General features: G+C 55.1%; 1 protein-coding gene across 1 annotated transcript; it reads right to left on the bottom strand.

Moving 5' to 3' along the window:
- Nucleotides 1-511: 511 nt before the first annotated feature.
- GOLGA7B (golgin A7 family member B) lies at nucleotides 512-14,585 on the bottom strand. The gene is made up of 5 exons (XM_056120740.1): nucleotides 14,224-14,585; nucleotides 6,801-6,926; nucleotides 3,046-3,198; nucleotides 2,862-2,960; nucleotides 512-761 (listed from the first exon to the last, which is right to left on the bottom strand). Exons 1-5 carry the CDS (start codon nucleotides 14,233-14,235, stop codon nucleotides 651-653), a joined length of 501 nt encoding a protein of 166 aa, XP_055976715.1. The 5' UTR covers nucleotides 14,236-14,585; the 3' UTR covers nucleotides 512-650.
- Between the last annotated feature and the right edge of the window lie 2,246 nt (nucleotides 14,586-16,831).

Below are 16,831 nucleotides of genomic sequence, written 5' to 3'. Positions count from 1 at the left end.
GTGCAGGCTCAGATCCCAGAAGCTGGCCTTGGTTCTTAGAGGTCCCAAGCCCCCAATATTACCTGTCTTCAGGAAGCATTTTCCTAGAACCGGGGGAAAGAGCCAGAGCCCCAAACAGTGTAAACCACCAGTTCCTGGTAGATGCAAGCTCTCCAGAGGGAGTCTGTGCTCCTTATGGGGGTTGGGGTTGGGGTTGTGGGTGGGGAGACAAAGGGAAGTGCAAGTCCAAAAGAGATTGGTGGGCACTGGCGGCCTGCCTCTCTCAGCGGGATTACCAAGAGGCCCAGGCCAGGTGGGGCGTTAGAGGCAGGGAGGACGCGGAGGGAGGCGCTTCCCCTGGGCCTGCCGGGCCCTGGGGGTAGGTGGAGTGGGTGGTGGAGTCGGGAGGCGGCGTCATGCAGGGCAGGAATTCTCTGAACCGGGCTGTTCGAATCGGGCTCTCCCCGTGCGGGGCTCCCTGAACCCCGGCCCCGCGGTGGGCAGGGAGCGGGGCCCCGGCCCGTATTCCGCCCCCTCCCGGGGCAGCCGAGGGGCAGCGGGAGGCCGGGGTACAGAGTGACTCAGAAGCGGGTGCTCTGGTAGCGCAGCCTCCGCAGGTCTGCCAGGCCGTCGGCGCGGCCGTACACCTCCCCGCAGGGGCTCTCGGCCAGTCACCGCGCCCCGGCCCCGCCGCCCCCGCCGCTGCTCAGGCCGCTGCCGCTGCTGCTGCCGCTGCTGGAGCTGCCGCTGCTGCACCGGTCCTCGTAGATGGAGATCTCGATCTGGGGTGGCGTTAAGGAGCGTGCTGGGCGGGCGGGCCCCCGGGGCAGGCGGCCAGCCGGGAGACCGTGGGCAGGCAGGAGCGGCCGCGCGGCGCACGCGCGCTCTCGGCTCCGCTCCGCCCCGCGTGCAAGGCAGAGCTGGGGGTTGGGGCTAGGGGCTGCGGGGTTGGGGGCTAGGGGCTGCGGGGTTGGGGGCTAGGGGCTGCGGGGCTGCCGGGCTGGGGACTGCGGGGCTGCCGGGCTGGGGCTGCGGGGATGCTGGGCTGTGGGGCTGGGGACACGGGTATGCAGGGCTGTGGGGATGCGAGGATGTGGGGCTGGGAGCTGCAGGGATACAGGGCTGCAGAGATACAGGGCTGTGGGGATGCAGGGATGCAGGGCTGCAGGAATGCGGGAATGCAGGGCTGCGGGGATGCCGGGATCCCCGTTTACGCTAGCGGGTCTAATTCCCAGTCCCATGGTGTTCCGGCGGTAAGGGTGGGGGCTAACGTGGGGAGCTGAGGGCAGGTCCTCACTTCCCTCCCCTCCCCCCACTCTCAAGCCAGGAAACCTTAGACCCGTCGCTTATGACTCTCCGTTATTGCTATGGAACAGGGGTAATGGGAGCCTGGAGATTGTTGTAAGGATGAAATGAAATCATGTGTGTAGAAACACTGAGCCCAAATGCTCTGCAAATAGTAAGGGCACAATAAACAGAAATATCTCTCAGTGGGCATTGAAAATGAGAGTCTGGTCATGATGTTTCTTTTATCCTCTCCTCTCTAGTAACATCTGTTTCTTCCTTGGAGATAGAGGGTTTTGTTTTGTTGGGGTTGGGGGGGCGCACACTGTGGTGCTGGGGAATTATATGGCTGAGGAATCAAACATGGCACCATGCCCATGCAAAGTGAGTCACCTGCCCACCCCAGATTTTTTTCTTTCTTTCTCTTACTTTCTTGCTTGCTTGCTTGCTTGCTTGCTTTCTCTCTCTCTTTCCGGTTTCTGGCCACACCTGGAGGTGCTCAGGGCTTGCTCTTGGGTCTGTGCTCAGGGATCACTCCTGCCAGGTTCTAGGAACTATACAGGGTGCTGGAGATCCAACCTAGGTCAGTCACGTGCAAGGCAAGCTCCCCACTGCACTATCACTCCCGCCCTGAGATTTATTTCTTAACCATCTGGTGACCTGGCTGTAGTCTGTGGGAAGAAAGTATGCATGCCCTGAGCTCATTTTCCAAGAGACATCGGGAGATCTTTGACCCAGACCCACTCCTATTGCCTCCCGCCTTATTCCACTGTTCTCATCCATGAATAGAACTATATGACACAGTGCACGTGGAAAGAGAAGAGATTTGCATATGCCTTGTGGGACAGTGCAGCCTGGTGGTTAAGAGTGGCTCTAGCATGCCATGCATGCAAGGAACCTGGTTTCTACCCCGGGCACTGCATGGTCTCCCAGCCACCAAGTACTCATGCTCCCTGAGCACCACCAGGTGTGGTCCAAATTTAAAAAAAAAATAATTAAAAAATAGAAAAAGTGGACTGGAGCAATAGCACAGTGGGTAAGGTATTTGCTTTGCACACGGCTGACCCAGGTTCAATTCCCAGCATCCCATATGGTTCCCCAAGCACTGCCAGGAGTAATTCCTGAGTGCACGAGCCAGGAGTAACCTCTGTGCATCGCCGGGTATGACCCAAAAAGCAAATAGAAAAAAGAAAAAAGAAAAAGTGGTCCTGGGCCCAAATCCTGCCTGACATTCACCAGCTGAGCGACCCTGAAACCCATCTTCAGTGTCCCCTTCTAGTGAGAGTATCCCGCCTTTCAGGGGTGTCATCAGAATCACAGGAAATCCTGGGTTCACAGTACTGATCTCAGGCTGGAAATGAGCACTGGTTAAATGCAGCTCATAAGGCAAACCCTAAAATGCCAACGTAACACCACGTTGTAGTACATTACTTGTAGTAATGGGGAGAAGCAGTGGTAGAGATTGGTGATCCTAGAAACACCCTCCTCAAAGGTCCAAGGAGGGCGGGCTCCCCAGGTCCTGGAAGCCTCACTAACCGGGAAGCCCCCTCTGCCTGCCGCACCTCGCCAGGAGACAGCTCAGACAGGAAGGATATAACTCTCATGCCACGCTCCACTGGGTCGGTGAGCAGGAGGCCACGCGGGGCGAAGATCTTCTCGTTCTGCTCCTGGATATAGCGGGAGATCTTCTTGAGCACCTGCAAGGAAAGGACAATTGGAGGACACAGGTGAGGCTGAGCACCATGGTGAGGTCCTGGGAGGGGGCTGCGGGTAGGACACTACCTTCTCGTAGTGGGTCTCCATGCAGAGGAAGATGAAGTAGGCGGTGGCACAGGCCAGGCAGCCCTCCAGGTAGGAGCTTCCCCCAATCTTCTCCGCCTCCGAGTAGAAGCTGTTGAGGGTCTTCACTGTCTCCTCAAAGAGCTGCCGCTCGATCTGGCAGGGAAAGGGGAGGTGAGGCTAAGTCAGCCTTCCCAGAGTGTGGGCAGACAAGAGGGAGGGGGGAAGGGGTTGCGGGAATGGGGACATATCCTGGGGAAGGAGGGAGTACACAGGCAGAACCCATCCATGCTACTGTGTAGCAGAGAGAGCACAGGAATGGGTCTCCAAAAACCTGGGGGCTGGGGAAAGGGGTCCAAAGCATGTGCCTGTCATCACGAAAGCTCATCCACCATCCCTGTTCCAAAGGCTCATAAATAAATCTTGAAAGAGCTCAACTAAAAAAAAAAAAAAAAGCAGAGAGAGAGAGATTTCTCGGACACCCATTCCCAGCAGAGACCTCTGGGCGATCTCCTATCGGGGCAGGGCAAACAAAGCCCTAGCAGATGCTGCCACACCCCCAAAGCCAGCACCATGCCTCTAGCCAGACAGTCCAGTTAAATATTGGGGACTTTCTGGAGCTTGCAACCACATTCGTGGCCAGGCGGCATCTCCAAAATGTACAGCACTGACATCCCAGTAGCAGCACACCAGATTGGATGGGAATGTAATGAGGAAATCAACCAATCTCAACTAACAAAAACCATTAACACAGAAGATTTAACTTGCATCAACAGCTTACTAAACAGTCAGATCAGGAGTTAATGTCCCTGTGGTAGCACTGTAGCACTGTCCTCCCGTTGTTCATCGATTTGCTCGAGTGGGCCCAGTAACGTCTCCATTGTAAGACTTGTTGTTACTGTGTTTGGCATATTGAATATGTCACGGGTAGCTTGCCAAGCTTTGCCATGTGGGTGAGATACTCTCGGTAGCTTGCCGGGCTCTCCCAAAGGGGCAGAGGAATCAAACTTCGGTTGGCCGGGTCAGCCGCGTACAAGGCAAACACTCTCCCCACTGTGCTACTGTGGTAATATACAATAATTTTCATAAGTTTTCTTCTATGGGAATATTTTTAAATCATTTCCTTAGCCATTGAATGGTAACAAGAAATATAAAATAAATTATTGTGGGCCTGCTATGGGGGTAGGCTTTAGAGATGGTTGGGAAAAATGGAGACAACAGTTGAAGGAAGAAGATAGAGCAATGGGATTTCTGTTGGCATACTGAATGCCTGTAGCACATCTTTTGTAAACCAAGGTGTTTAAATAAAGTGGGGAGAGAAAAGTGCATGTGCCTTGAATGTTAGAGGTCCAGGGTTCAATCCCCCCACACTGCTGACCTGGTGAACCCTGAGCACCACCAGCTGTGAACCCTCTTCCTCAAAATAAGCTTTATGGACCAGAGTTAATCATCAACTAGCTGCATGACCCTAGGACTAACAACTTAGCTCCTGCTTCTAGAAATCAGCAATGGCTACTCAGTCTCCCTTGAAAACAGCCAAGTCCCCAAAATTCTAGGCATGAAAATTTTCTGCAGAGGATCAGGCCCGAATTCAAGTGCCTTTGCCACCTCCCATCTGACAGCTGTCAGAGCACTCTGAGCCTAACTGTCAGCCCCTCCCCTTATCTGGATGGAGCTAACTGAGGGGCACTCAGGAGTTCTCCCCGGAGGGTCATGTCCCCTAGTGAACTGCCCCCCACACCCGCCAGCCCCATGCGCTCAAAGCTCTCCTGCTGCACCCCCCTAAACAGCATCTCAAACATGCACCTGGGCTCCCTCTGTCTAAACAACAGAAGCATGTCAGCACCCTCCCCTCCCATAAGTCTCTGACCTCAGTGCCTCTCCCCAGGACCAGCCCTGCCTAGTGAAGTCAGGTCACCACCTGGATCAAGAGCTTCCGGGCCTAGGAAGGAGAAGGAGCCAAAGACTTGCTGGGGCCTTGACCCAGCCCATGGCACACCCAGGAGCTGCATCTGCAAGCAGGGGCTGGGGCAGAGCCCTAGTTCCTGGTCTCAGTGCCACCACAGAGTGTCCGCTAGAGCCCAGGTGAGGAGGGGGAAGGAAATCAGTGTCCAGCCCTGCTTCCAGGCTGCTACAATCACCTGGACATGACTCTGGTCACAAAGGCCGCTGCCTTCATCTGTACCCACAGAGGCTGCAATTATGTCCTTAGCAGATGAGTACATGAAAAGACCCTCGAAGTTCAGATCCCTTTCATCCCAACTCCCTTTGGAAAGTCACTTCTCTGAGGCTCCAACTAAATGAGGGGGCTGGACTACAGGGCCGTTCAAATGCTGACACATCGATGCAGTACCCAGAGAAATTGGGTACATTTCCCAGAAAATGGGAAATTTTCCCATTTCCCAGAAAATGGGAAACTGCAGAGGTGAGTCCTCGAAAGAGGTGAGGGGGAGTGTCAGAACCTGTAGTTCTGGAGGCCGTCGGATATTGCTGCTCCTCAGACCACAGTTTCTGTTCAAATGCTGAATGGTTCTCAACTCAAGTGCACCCTAAAATCACCTGCGTAGCTGTCAGAGTGTAGACATGCCCAAACCACACCTCTAAGAGATTCTTATCCCAACAGTTTGGAAGTGGGCGGTGATGGGAGAGGAACAAAGACCATCCCAGCCTCCTCTGTCCGTCACAGATTTCTCCAGACTTCCCAGGTGGCTCCAGCTGGAGCAGAACAGACCAGCTGTCGTGGGGTTGCTGGCCACCAGGTCTACCTCACTGGACTGCAGATAGGAGCCTCCACCCCACAGCACGGCTGCTGAGGGAGTAGGCAGCAATGCTGACCTGGGCCCCACTCCCAGAGGCTCAGTATAATGGCACTGGGCTGCAGCCTGGATTTGTTTGATTTCCGTAAGCTCTCCCAGAATCTTATGTGCAGCAGGGGTAGTAAGCGGCTTCTGAGAAGCCGAGAGTCTGGAACTTCCTCCAATAACTGAGTCAGCATTTCTGAGGACACCTAAGATCAGGCTGTGGAAGAATTTACGTTTGTTGAACAAGCTCTTTGCTAGACCAGGAAATCTCGGGTTTCTTCAGATGTAGAGTGTGTGTGTGTGTGTGTGTGTGTGTGTGTGTGTGTGTGTGTGTGTGTGCGCGCGCGCGCACATGTGGTGTTTGGGGTCTATACTGGCAGTCCTCAGGAGCTATTCCTGGCTTGGTGTTCAGGGGTGATTCCAGGAGGTGCTCAGGGCTGAGGGTGAGATCCGGGCCTCCCACATACAAAGAACAGACTCCAGGTCTTTAAGCCATCTCCCCTGCCAACTCCCAGTTTCAAGAAAGCAACAACAAGACAACAATAAGGATATTTCCAAGGGGGGTGGGAGTGGGGAAGGGGAAAGCTCCCGAGATATTCATCAGATCTAGGACTGGCAGTGGCACTCAGCCAACTAGCCACACGGGTTAATGCTAAAGGCCAGAAATGTGGTGCTTCTTGGACCCAGTGGTTCTGGGGGCCCCTAGGACCATGCCCAGTAGTCAGGGAAGATGGTGGGGGGGGGGGGGTGCTATGCAATGCTAGGGATGCAAGTCAAGCACTTGCCATGCAAGGTGTGTGGCCCTGATCCCGGTCCCAAGGATGTTTCTCTTACCTGTGACAGCATCAACATCACATTTGTGTCAAACATCACTTTTGTTACCTGAAGCATGCGCCTGCCTCAGGCCCTCAGTTCCCTCCCAGCCTGTACTCCAGGTCTGGACAAAGACCTTCTTACCCGGCTGTCCAGCTCAGGGGGGAATTTGGTCTGGAACTGGCAGATGGTTCCATCGCTGTAGTCTCTCTGGATGAAGACCTTGGTGGCCAGGGAAGCACTGCGCCGCAGCTCCTGCAGATTGTGCACCTACAGAGATGACAGACACAGACTCAGATATGGAACCTTCCAGATCTGACCAAGGCCCAGGGGCGTGGGGAGGACGGAGGGGGTGATGGGTCCTGCAGGGTAAAACATCAGGGCAAGTCAGCCACCTCACACATGTTCCAGCAAGATTGTGGGGAACCAGGACCCCAGAGATACCTCAAGCAAGTGTCCCCCCTCCCCTAGAAAGATCTAGAAAAAAAACCCAAGAGAAGGTCAACAAAAGGTGTTCTGAAACCATCGAGAGAGCCGGAAACTGTTTTCACAGAAGACATCCTAGTGGCTGGTTTAAGATGCTCTGTCTTGGCCCTGTCCCTCCCTCTCTCTCCCTGACTGATGCACACCCATTCACTCAAGAGCATCAAATCAAATGTTGACAGCTTGGAGAAGCCAGCACTGAGCCAGACTCTGCGGTGTGGGGCCAACAGAATGGGTGCTGAGCAGCACGTGGGCAAGATGAGACTTGCCAGGAACCCAGAGACCAGTTTCTCGCCTGGCAGCCTGCACGAGAGAGCACAAGGATGGTTTTCTCACCCAGAAACACTCCCCATGTGGAAAATAGGAGCCCATGGCCCATAAGCTTCCGGCAACAAGGCAGACAAAGGGGGATGAAGCCTGGATGGACATTCCCCTCTGCCCTGGCAGGAAAGGATGGGAGACATCTGTCACTTGTCCAGCCTGCACTCCCAACACAGACTAGTGAGTGAGGAGGGGTGTAGGTTCAATCCCACCTGAGAATCAGACTTCTGTCTTCCAGCTTCAATGACCCGTGCTCAAGACAAGCATCGCACTGAGTAAAATATGTCAAACACTGGAGTCCTGTGGACCACGAGCCCCCAAGGCAGACCGAGCCGCCAGTAATTAAGGTGAAACCACTCAGCCACTCCTTTGTCACTTATTGAGTCCCCACTACTGCCCAGCTCCAGGGAAGCAGAGCAAATGACAGTCTGTGAGCTCCAGGGAGGAAGCGAGTAAATAAATAATGAATTGGACTGTGACAAATGCTACCAAGAAGTAACAGCTTACTCAGAAAAAGCTTCCTGAAGTCTGTGTGAAGATATAAAGAAAAGAAAGGCCCTCACAGGGGGAGAGGGCAGGCAAGAGTGGGAGACAAAGGAAGTTCAGCCCAGACACAGTGAAATCTGGGGCAAATAGGGTAAGGAAGGTCTCCTCCAATGACAAATTTCAGCAAGTTTCAGCAAGGCTGGAGTTGGTTTGAACAGATCAGATAAGGACAGTAGGGGGATAATAGAACAGAAGCCACAAAGGTTAGATCTCGAAGAATGGAGGAGGGGGTTTGAGGAGGGGCAAAGGGAGGGGGCGGGGGGGGGGGGCGGATTCTAACAAAGGGGCGGTTTTAAGATGCAAGATTCTTACACTAGCATAGAAGCTGGGAAGAGAATGAGAAAACTATCAATATGGCAATCAGAACAGAGCACTGATAGGTCACGATACTGAAAAGGTGTGAAGGAGATATTCCCAAGTCCAAGGAATCTTGCTCTTGGGAGAGATGTGATCCCAAAAAGTAATGATCGGTCTAAATAACATACAGGTGATCCTCTGTTCTCCAGATTTTGACAGAGCTGGGGATGTGGCTCAGTGGTAAAGCACCTGCCTTGCATGTGTGAGGCCCTGGTTCAATCCTTGAAATTGTATTCAGCGAACAAAAGGATATTTTGGTAATATAATAAGCTACTTTCCAGTGGTTCTGCTTCATCTAATTAAGGACATATACTTTGTGTGTTAAAAATAAAATATGTGCACTTCAAAAGTCCACTTATCATAGATCTTAAAGATGGAGCCCAAGCCCCAGAAACTTTGGGAGGAACCCTGGTGGGGGCCTGGCCAGGGTGGAGAGCCAAGGAGAGGGTGGCTGTCAGCCGTCCAGGGGAAAACCAAAGTGGGTCTAAACCAATAAAACAAGGATGCATGTGGTGAGCTGCTGGAACCATTGGCGTCTTCCTCCAAGCACACTGCTGGATAAATTCCCAGCCTCTGTTGTGGTTGGATGTAGCATGTGACTGAATGTCATGTGAGCAGAAGGATAGATGCTGTGCATAGACCAGTCATCCTGTGATCCTTCCCTTCCATGCAAACCAAAAGAGCCTTGTGTGGAATCTGGTGAAACACACAGGGTGGAAGGAGTCTGGAACCCTGAATTAATGCCTGGAGGAGATCTACCAATTGTTCTGGAACACCTTCTAGGGAATGACATAGCAGGAAATACACTTTCATGCCTCGCAGCCACCGAGGCTCCATGGCTCTACTTTGCACAACACAGATCTACTTCCTCTTGGCTTTAGTCCATGGATTCTCAAGTAGCCAGAGTGGGAGGAGTTGAGATTCTTTTTGTTTTCTTGGTTTTTTGTTTCATTGTTTTGGGTCTAGTGCTCAGGGCTTACTCTGGGCTCTTCACACAGGAATTACTCCTGGTGGGTTCAGGGGACCATATGGGACAGCAAGAATTGAACCTGGGTCAGCCATGTACAAGGTAAGCACTCTACCCATTGCACTATCATTCTGACCCTGAGGAGTCAAGAATCTCTCCAATAGTACGCTGAGCCTCAGAATGCTGTCCTGCCTCTGGCTGGCTAGGGGCATGTTTACTGGATCGGGTGGAATTGCTACTACATGCTATCAGATACAGTTTACATGCAGAACCTTAGTCTTCCAGATCTAGAACACATACATCACAGACTCAGCTGCAGTTGGTGAAGAGCAGGAGTTCGAGCAAGCAGGATCACCCAGTTGTCCCCATTGCCAGGGACTCTCTTGTGAAGTGCAAAAAAGCTCTACATAAGCTGACCACACTGTCAGCAGGGAGGCATTTCTCCTAGACATTAGTCCTGGTCACAGGGTCCTGGGGACCTCTTCACTTCTATGGATCCCCATTTTTTCTTCAACTGGGAACGGAGATGATGAAGTTCATCTCCAGAATAGCTTAGTCCTTCTGGCTCTGGTTTTCAGAAGCTTTTTCAGGGATTATGCACACAAATGTAGACAGGGGTGTGGCTAAGCAGAGAGCTCCCAGCCTGTCTCAGGAAAGCAGCTGTCATCACCCTCTGAGAAAAAGAGCCAACGGAATACCAGAGCACAATGTAATGTATTAAGAGAAGCCAAAATCCAGATTCTTTCGTGGAATATATCTTGATTCTGTTAATGCTTCCAATACATCGTTTCCATTTGTAAGCACTAGGCAGACCATGTGAGGCGTACCTGTGAAAGCATTCCTGGAGCTGCCCATTAGGATCTAAGTAAGAACAAAGCCCTTGGCAGGGGCCCTTGAACCAGAGCTAGAGCCGGGCTCTGACTACTTGCCAAGGACTTATCTTGGAAAAAGCTGGTGGAGGTTTCCATGAAGTTCTATGAAGCACTGAAGTCCGACGAGAGGGTCCTAGAATATGCATTCACCCCTCTCTGAGGTCACATGTGCTGCTCCTGAGCATCACTTCTGGGGTTTCTTCATTGACCAAGATTCCTGGCTCACTTCTACCTTCCTAGGCCTCTCCATTACCCTCCCGGTCCTTGGGCTGCTGATGGAGGACCAAGAGGGATTTCATGAAGCAGAAAGAGGAAACCCATGGGGAGATCTGCACCCATGATTTCCCAGCTACAAGGGTTTGGGGTGGGGGCTGTTGGAGAGGGGCCACCACAGGGCCCCCTTCAGACCTCTCTGCCCAATAGCATCAGCTTGGTGGAAGGAGCCAGGGGAGCACACCGGGGTATAGAGGTGCTGTCCCCAGACACATCTGCCCAAGACAAGCCAGAGCCTCATCTGGTTCACATCACCATCCTCATTAAAAACCGGCTAATTCCCAAGGATGCATTTGAGGCTTCACTCAGGGCTCAAGAGATGCAGCTCATGATCCGACGCCTTTCTCTCTGCCTGGGCTGTGGAAGATGAGTAGAGTTCGTGGGTCACATGCAACCAAGTCAGGCCTGAGGCCGGAGCCGGGGCACAGGGGCCTCCCTTCTCAGCCTCGAGGGCCCAAGCCCAACCCTCTGCTCTGGGTAGTCCCCAGGCCTCTGAGATCCAGATCCAATCTCCAGACAGCACTGGGGTACATTTCAAACCCTCTTGGGGGTCAGATCCCACCCTTTGGAGGAGCCCCTGCAGCAGGCATTTTCCGGGTTGGCTTGGTGACCCAGACTGTTTTCCAGCTGCGCCCTGTTCCCTGTGACACATATTCACAGAGGCTGGTCGCTCAGGAAGTGGGCTCATTTCAGCTTCCCAAATGAGGTCAGTGTCACACAGGAGGCTCCAGCCAGCCTCTGCAAGGCTCTCACACACACACACACATGCATGCACGCGCGCGCGCGCACACACACACACACACACCTTCCCTGATGCTCGGTCCTAGACAAAACTTAGGGAGTAGAAAGATTGAGGCCTCTGCCTTCAATCAGAAAACTGGGCTGTCCAACCTGCCTCCCTGCCTGTCTGTCTCTGGCTGTCTCTTGTCTCAGTCTCTGTCTCTTATCTCTGTCTCTGTCTCTCTGTGTCTCTGTCATCTCTGTCTCTGTCATCTCTGTGTCTCTGTCGTCTGTCTCTGACTCTCTGTCTGTCTCTGTATCTCTGTCTCTGTCTTTGTCTCTGTCTCTCTCTTTCTTTCTCTCCCTCCTTCACTCCCTCCCTCCCTTCACTCCCAAACACCTGCCATCTCTAAGGACTTTTTAAGCAGAATTTTACAGGAAGTGCCATGGGAGCTTCCTGGGAGGTTTTGCTTCTCCCAACAGGTTTTTCCTGGTCATCTGTACCCCCAGCCTTACAGGACAAACAGTCCGGGATGGGTGACTCACTTGGTAGCCCAGACAATGGCACATCCTGTGTCTTGGCAATGATAAGATTTCTTCCCTTAGTGTTTCCAACAGAGTCCAACCAAGACTATGTTAAGAAGTGGCCAGTTTCAGGAGAAAAAAAAAGTAGCCAGTGGAGGGCCAGAGAAATAATACAGTGGGTAGGGTGCTTGACTTGCATGCAGTTGATCCAGGTTCAATCCCCGGTATCCCGTATGGTCCTGAGTACCACAGGGAGTGCTCCATGGGTGTACAGCCAAGAGTAAACCCTGAGTACTGTGAGGAGGGGATTCCCCTGCCCACCCACAACCCCACCAAAAAAGTGGCCAGTGATAATCCTTAGTTCCTTGTCCCTCTGAACATTCCTGTGCTCTTCCACCTCAGGCTGGCCCTGCCAGGTCTATTAGGGGATCTGAATCGTCTGCCCTTCCTGTGCTCCTTGATGTCCCACCCCTTCCCATCAAAGCCACATGTCACCCCCCTGCCCACCAGCATTCCTGCCCAGAGGGGAATGCAGTTGTCTGTCAGATGCTCCTGAAAGCAGGCGAAGCACTGGCCCAGGAGGCAGACGCCAGGTCTGAATCCTGGTCTTGCTGTGTTCTAGTCTCCATTCCTCAAATAAGTCTCAGTAGTGGGGTGCGTCATCTGTAAAATGGGATAATGATGCCTCCCCAGCTCCCTCACAGGAGCCAGACAAGCTTCTGAGCCTCGGATGTCTCATCAGCTAATTGGGGATAATAATACCATCCTTCGGCCACTTCACAGGGTTGCTGCAGTCTCCAAGGAGATCCCGCCTAGGCCAGGGCTTTGTACACAAGAAAGTGCTCTAGTCACAGAGGCGTTACGAGAGTCTCCCAGGGGAGGGCCAGGCGCACCTGACAGCAGCCTCCTAGAAACAGCCTCATCCTAGAGCTGGGAGCCTCCGGCTTGGCCTCCAGAGGCTCTGGGTAGCTGCCTGGTCATAGCCCTGCCCTCGCTGCTGGGTCCCACTTCCTGCCCACTCACAGCCGTTGCTGCAGCCCGGCCACCCTGGCTGGAAAGTGACCAACTCCTCTGTCCTTTCTCCCTTTCTCCTTGTTCTATTCATCTCAGCTTGCTTGTACTGAGCGACCTTCTCTGTCCACTCCAGAAACTCAGCTCCATAGGTCTGCCCAGGGTTTGGCCCCCTCATGAGGCTGGACGGCGGCTGGAGGTGGGGATGGTCTCCTCCAAAAGCCTGGGTCAGTCAGAGCCGGTTCCCAGCAAGGAGCCAGCACTCAGGGAATCTCCGCAGTGGCACTTGGTATTGATGTCACGGGCTTGCAGGGAAGCCCCCGTGCACTGCAGAGAATGACTCCAAAGGCTCAGCTCTCCCCCTCTAGGGGAGAAATGGGGGAAATCCACAGAAGTGGTGCCAGGACTGGGGGACCCTGACATGCCAGGCATCATGCCAGACAGTCAAAGAAAGAAACCTCGAGCCCCACTGGCGCCTGCTGAGGGGGTGTCACTGGGCTGTGCCCTTTCCCCTGTCAGCTGCGCCTTGGATAAAGGGCCCCGAAGAGCTCCGGTTCCTTCTGAAATGAGGGGAATGGAGAGCTCATTCCTGCTCCCCAGAGCCTCGCATCAAGCTCCTGCCCTCTGTCAACAGGTGCCTGGAGGTCCAGCTATTAGGTGACTGAAGGCAGGTGCACCTTTCCCATCACACACAGGAAATGGGGACATCCTGATCCGGCCAGCTCCAGTGAGAGGGACAAACCGCCACTGCCAAATGAATAGTGCGGGCAGCTCATTGAACCCCACCCACCGGGGCTCCGGTCCTGGGGTCTCCCCCTCGGGTCCTGGGGTCTCCCCCTCGGGTCCTGGGCCTGTCTGTCTCTTTCCCTGCCGCGGTGACGGAGGGGGGTGGGGGTGAGACTGTGCACGCAGGTCTGTCCCTTCTGAGCGTGGGGGGGGTGGGGGGGTGAGGAGGGGGTGGCCCCCCGCATAGGGACAGCAGCCGGCACCTCCCGACGCAGAACACAGGCACGGCTCCAAGCCTCTGGGGAGCGATTCCAGGACGTTCGGTGCTGGAGAGAGTGGGGAACCTCGGCTGTATCCCCGCGGCCACCTCATCGCTACTGCCAACAAGTGGCGCTGGCAGCTGCAGGGTGCAGCTAGGGGAAGACTGACCGCGGGGCTTAAGAGGCGCTGTCGGGAGAGGCTCCATCGGTCTGCCACCGCGTCCCTCCGGACCCAGCCCGGGACACCCCATCCCCTCCTCCCGGGTCCCTCCAGGTTCAGCCCGGGACACCCCATCTCCTTCTCCCGCGTCCCTCCGGACCCAACCGGGACACCCCCGTCGCCTCCTCCCGGGTCCCTCCAACCCCAGCCCGGGACACCCCCGTCGCCTCCTCCCGGGTCCCTCCAACCCCAGCCCGGGACACCCCCGTCCCTTCCTCCCGGGTCCCTCCGACCGCAGCCCGGGACACCCCGGTCCCCTCCCCCCGGCCGGGGAGTGGTCCCCTACCTCGGTGGCCATGATCCGGGAGCGCGGCGCGGCGGGGCGCGGGGCCGTCCGCGGTGCTGTCCGCGGTGCTGCTGCGGGCCGGGGCGCGGGGGGCTGCGGGGCCGCGCGGTACTGTCCGCGGTGCTGAGCCGGGGAGGCCGCGCCCGAGGCTCTCCCCCGCCGGCTCGGGCTGCTCCTGCGGGCAAGCAGCGGCGGTTCGGTGTCGGGCGGCGCCGGCGGGCGTGGGGGCGGCGGGCGGAGGAGGGGCCTGCGGCTCGGCGGGCCGGGAGGGGGCGCGGCGGCCCCCAGACCCGCAGCAGCCCCGCCCGGGCCCGCGCCTCGGCGCCCGCTGGGCCCAGGCCCCGCCTCCCCGCGCCCTCCCCCCGCCCCGCGCGCCCGCCCCAGCCCGGAGGGACCGCCCGGCCCCGGGCTCGAGCCCGCCCCGGAGCTCCGGCTGGAGTTTCCACCACCCCTCCCCCTTCCCCCGACCCTGCCGCCTTCCCGGCTCCCCTCTCGGCGACCCCCACCCTGAGCTGGCGGCCACGACTCCGCTCGGCCTCCCTTCCTCCCAGGCGCCGGCGGCTGCGGACTGCGGAGAATCCTTCCCTCCCTTCCAGCGCTACCCTGGGGTCCCCTCCTTCCTCGAGCTCTGCAAATACAGCCGCTCCCTCCGGGGGGCCCCTGCCCGGCCCCACCCCGTTCTCTTCTCCTCCGCTCCCCAGTGTACACACAGCGGAAGCCACACGCAGACGTGCACGGAGGATGACGGCCTTGGAGCAGCCGAACCGATGACCTGGCTGGCGCTCTTAATAAGCACGGAAGCACCTATGCAGGTGCCTTCCCAGCACGCTGGCAACCCAACCAGTGGGAGCCCGCGGCACCCTGCGGGGTCCCTTCGTCCACTCTGCTGCGGGGGACCACCACAGCCAGGAGATGGGCTCTGTGACCTTGACCTCGGGCAAACTTCCCGTCTGGGACTTCACATTTCTTTTTTTTCAGCTTTTAATTCTGAAATTTTCAAACATCCAGGAAAGTCGAAATTAAATACACTAGATACAAATATATAACACACTGTTCACATAACTTCAGCCATGGTCAGCCTTTGGCCACATTTGCTTGATGAAGAGATTAAAGAAATGTAGAGATTTCCATTCCAATCACTGCCATGGTCACAGCGAGACTCCACAGTCTCTGGTAGAGCCTCACCCAGGAATGAATCTGTTGAAAAACTCAGGTATATGGGTGTTGTGACTGAAACCTCCAGGCTCTCATGAGTCGGGGCTGGGGGACCTCTTCCCATGTTCCCATGCTTCAGGAACCTGGCAGTGACGGCCATGGACTGTCTCTGGCGCCATATAAGCACATTAACCTGCCATGATTCAGAGACTCAAATAAATCTCAAAAGAGATCAACAAGCTGCAGAGATGCTTCCAGACCCCAAAGTCAACATCCAGTTAAAAATTTAACTCCGGGGGGTATGGTGCTGCCAACAGGTCAAATCTGTACCCATGAGGCGAGTGCATCAGCAGCCTCATGGTGCCTTCAGACTTCCAGATACCCCAAAATTGCTGCTGTGCCTTTGACCAGACCCCAAAAACTTGGGGCAAAGTTTACCAAGGAAGTAAATTGCCAAAAGTTAGGTATGTGGGAGACACACCCACAAACCATCTCAGGCTCAGCTATATAATTGGAGGCATGGCCTCTCTGGTTCCTGATCGAACTGCTTAACGGCCATGATCCCAGAGACTCAGAAACAAATCTCGAAATCCAATGGCTTTTGGCAAAAATGCATCCAGTCCCTGCAGTAAGTTACAGGCACTGGGCCACCCCAGGTGGGAATAGGTTTTGTGCCTTGGCCTGTTCCCCCTGGCGGCCCAGTGGCTGCCATCCTCCAGAGGCCACTGGAGAGTCAGGTTTGGGCCCACAGTGATGAGACACATGGGGCCTCACGGGATGCGGGCGGAGTCAGCCCTTTCCTCCCCATCCCAACAATACCACAAGTCGTCACCCACAAACGGCCTCTCTGGCTCCTGATCAAGCTGCCTAAAGGCCATAATCCCAGAGACTCAGAAACAAATCTTGAAACCCAGCGGCTTTTGGCAGAAATGTGTCCGGACCCAGCAGTAGGTTACTGTCGCCAGGCCACCCTAGGGGGGAAGGGTGCTGTCCCTCCACCTGCTCCCCCTTGACGGCTCGGTGGCCGCCATCCACCAGAGGCCATTGGACAGTCAGGTTTGGGCCTGCAGTGACAAGACACGTGGGGCCTCACAGGATAGGTGTGGAGCCGGCCCTTTCCTCCCTGTCCCAACGAGACCCCAAGTCACCGCCCATGAACGGCTTTTCTGGCTCCTGATCAAGCTGCTTAACGGCCATGATCCAAGACACTCAGTAACAAATCTCAGAACCCAGCAGGTTTTGGCAGAAATCCCTCCAGATTTAATTGTTAAAATTTTGTAATTTCAAAATCACGCAGCCACTGTTGCAGCCACGAGACATCATATGTTATTCATAACCAGCAATAGAAAACAAATTGTCTACTGTTGCCTGTTCAGCAGATCTGAGTGTTGGGGTAAAATTCCAAATAATAGTGGTGGGTCTGGTGTCAAAATATTGAAAGTAATCAAAGTAG

Source organism: Sorex fumeus, unplaced genomic scaffold (genome assembly GCF_029834395.1).
Source record: "Sorex fumeus unplaced genomic scaffold, SorFum_2.1 ptg000043l, whole genome shotgun sequence".
Lineage (NCBI taxonomy): Eukaryota > Metazoa > Chordata > Mammalia > Eulipotyphla > Soricidae > Sorex > Sorex fumeus.
The sequence above is the reverse complement of the archived record's forward strand: the minus strand, read 5'-3'. Positions and strand labels throughout refer to the sequence as shown.

Excerpts from the sequence above, each read along its gene's own strand:
- GOLGA7B (XM_056120740.1), bottom strand. Across the intron at positions 3,199-6,800 it reads CCCCTGAGCTGGACAGCCGG|ATCGAGCGGCAGCTCTTTGA; the intron begins GTAAGAAGGTCT and ends TTTCCCTGCCAG. Across the intron at positions 762-2,861 it reads CAGTGGAGCGTGGCATGAGA|ATCGAGATCTCCATCTACGA; the intron begins GTTATATCCTTC and ends ACGCCACCCCAG.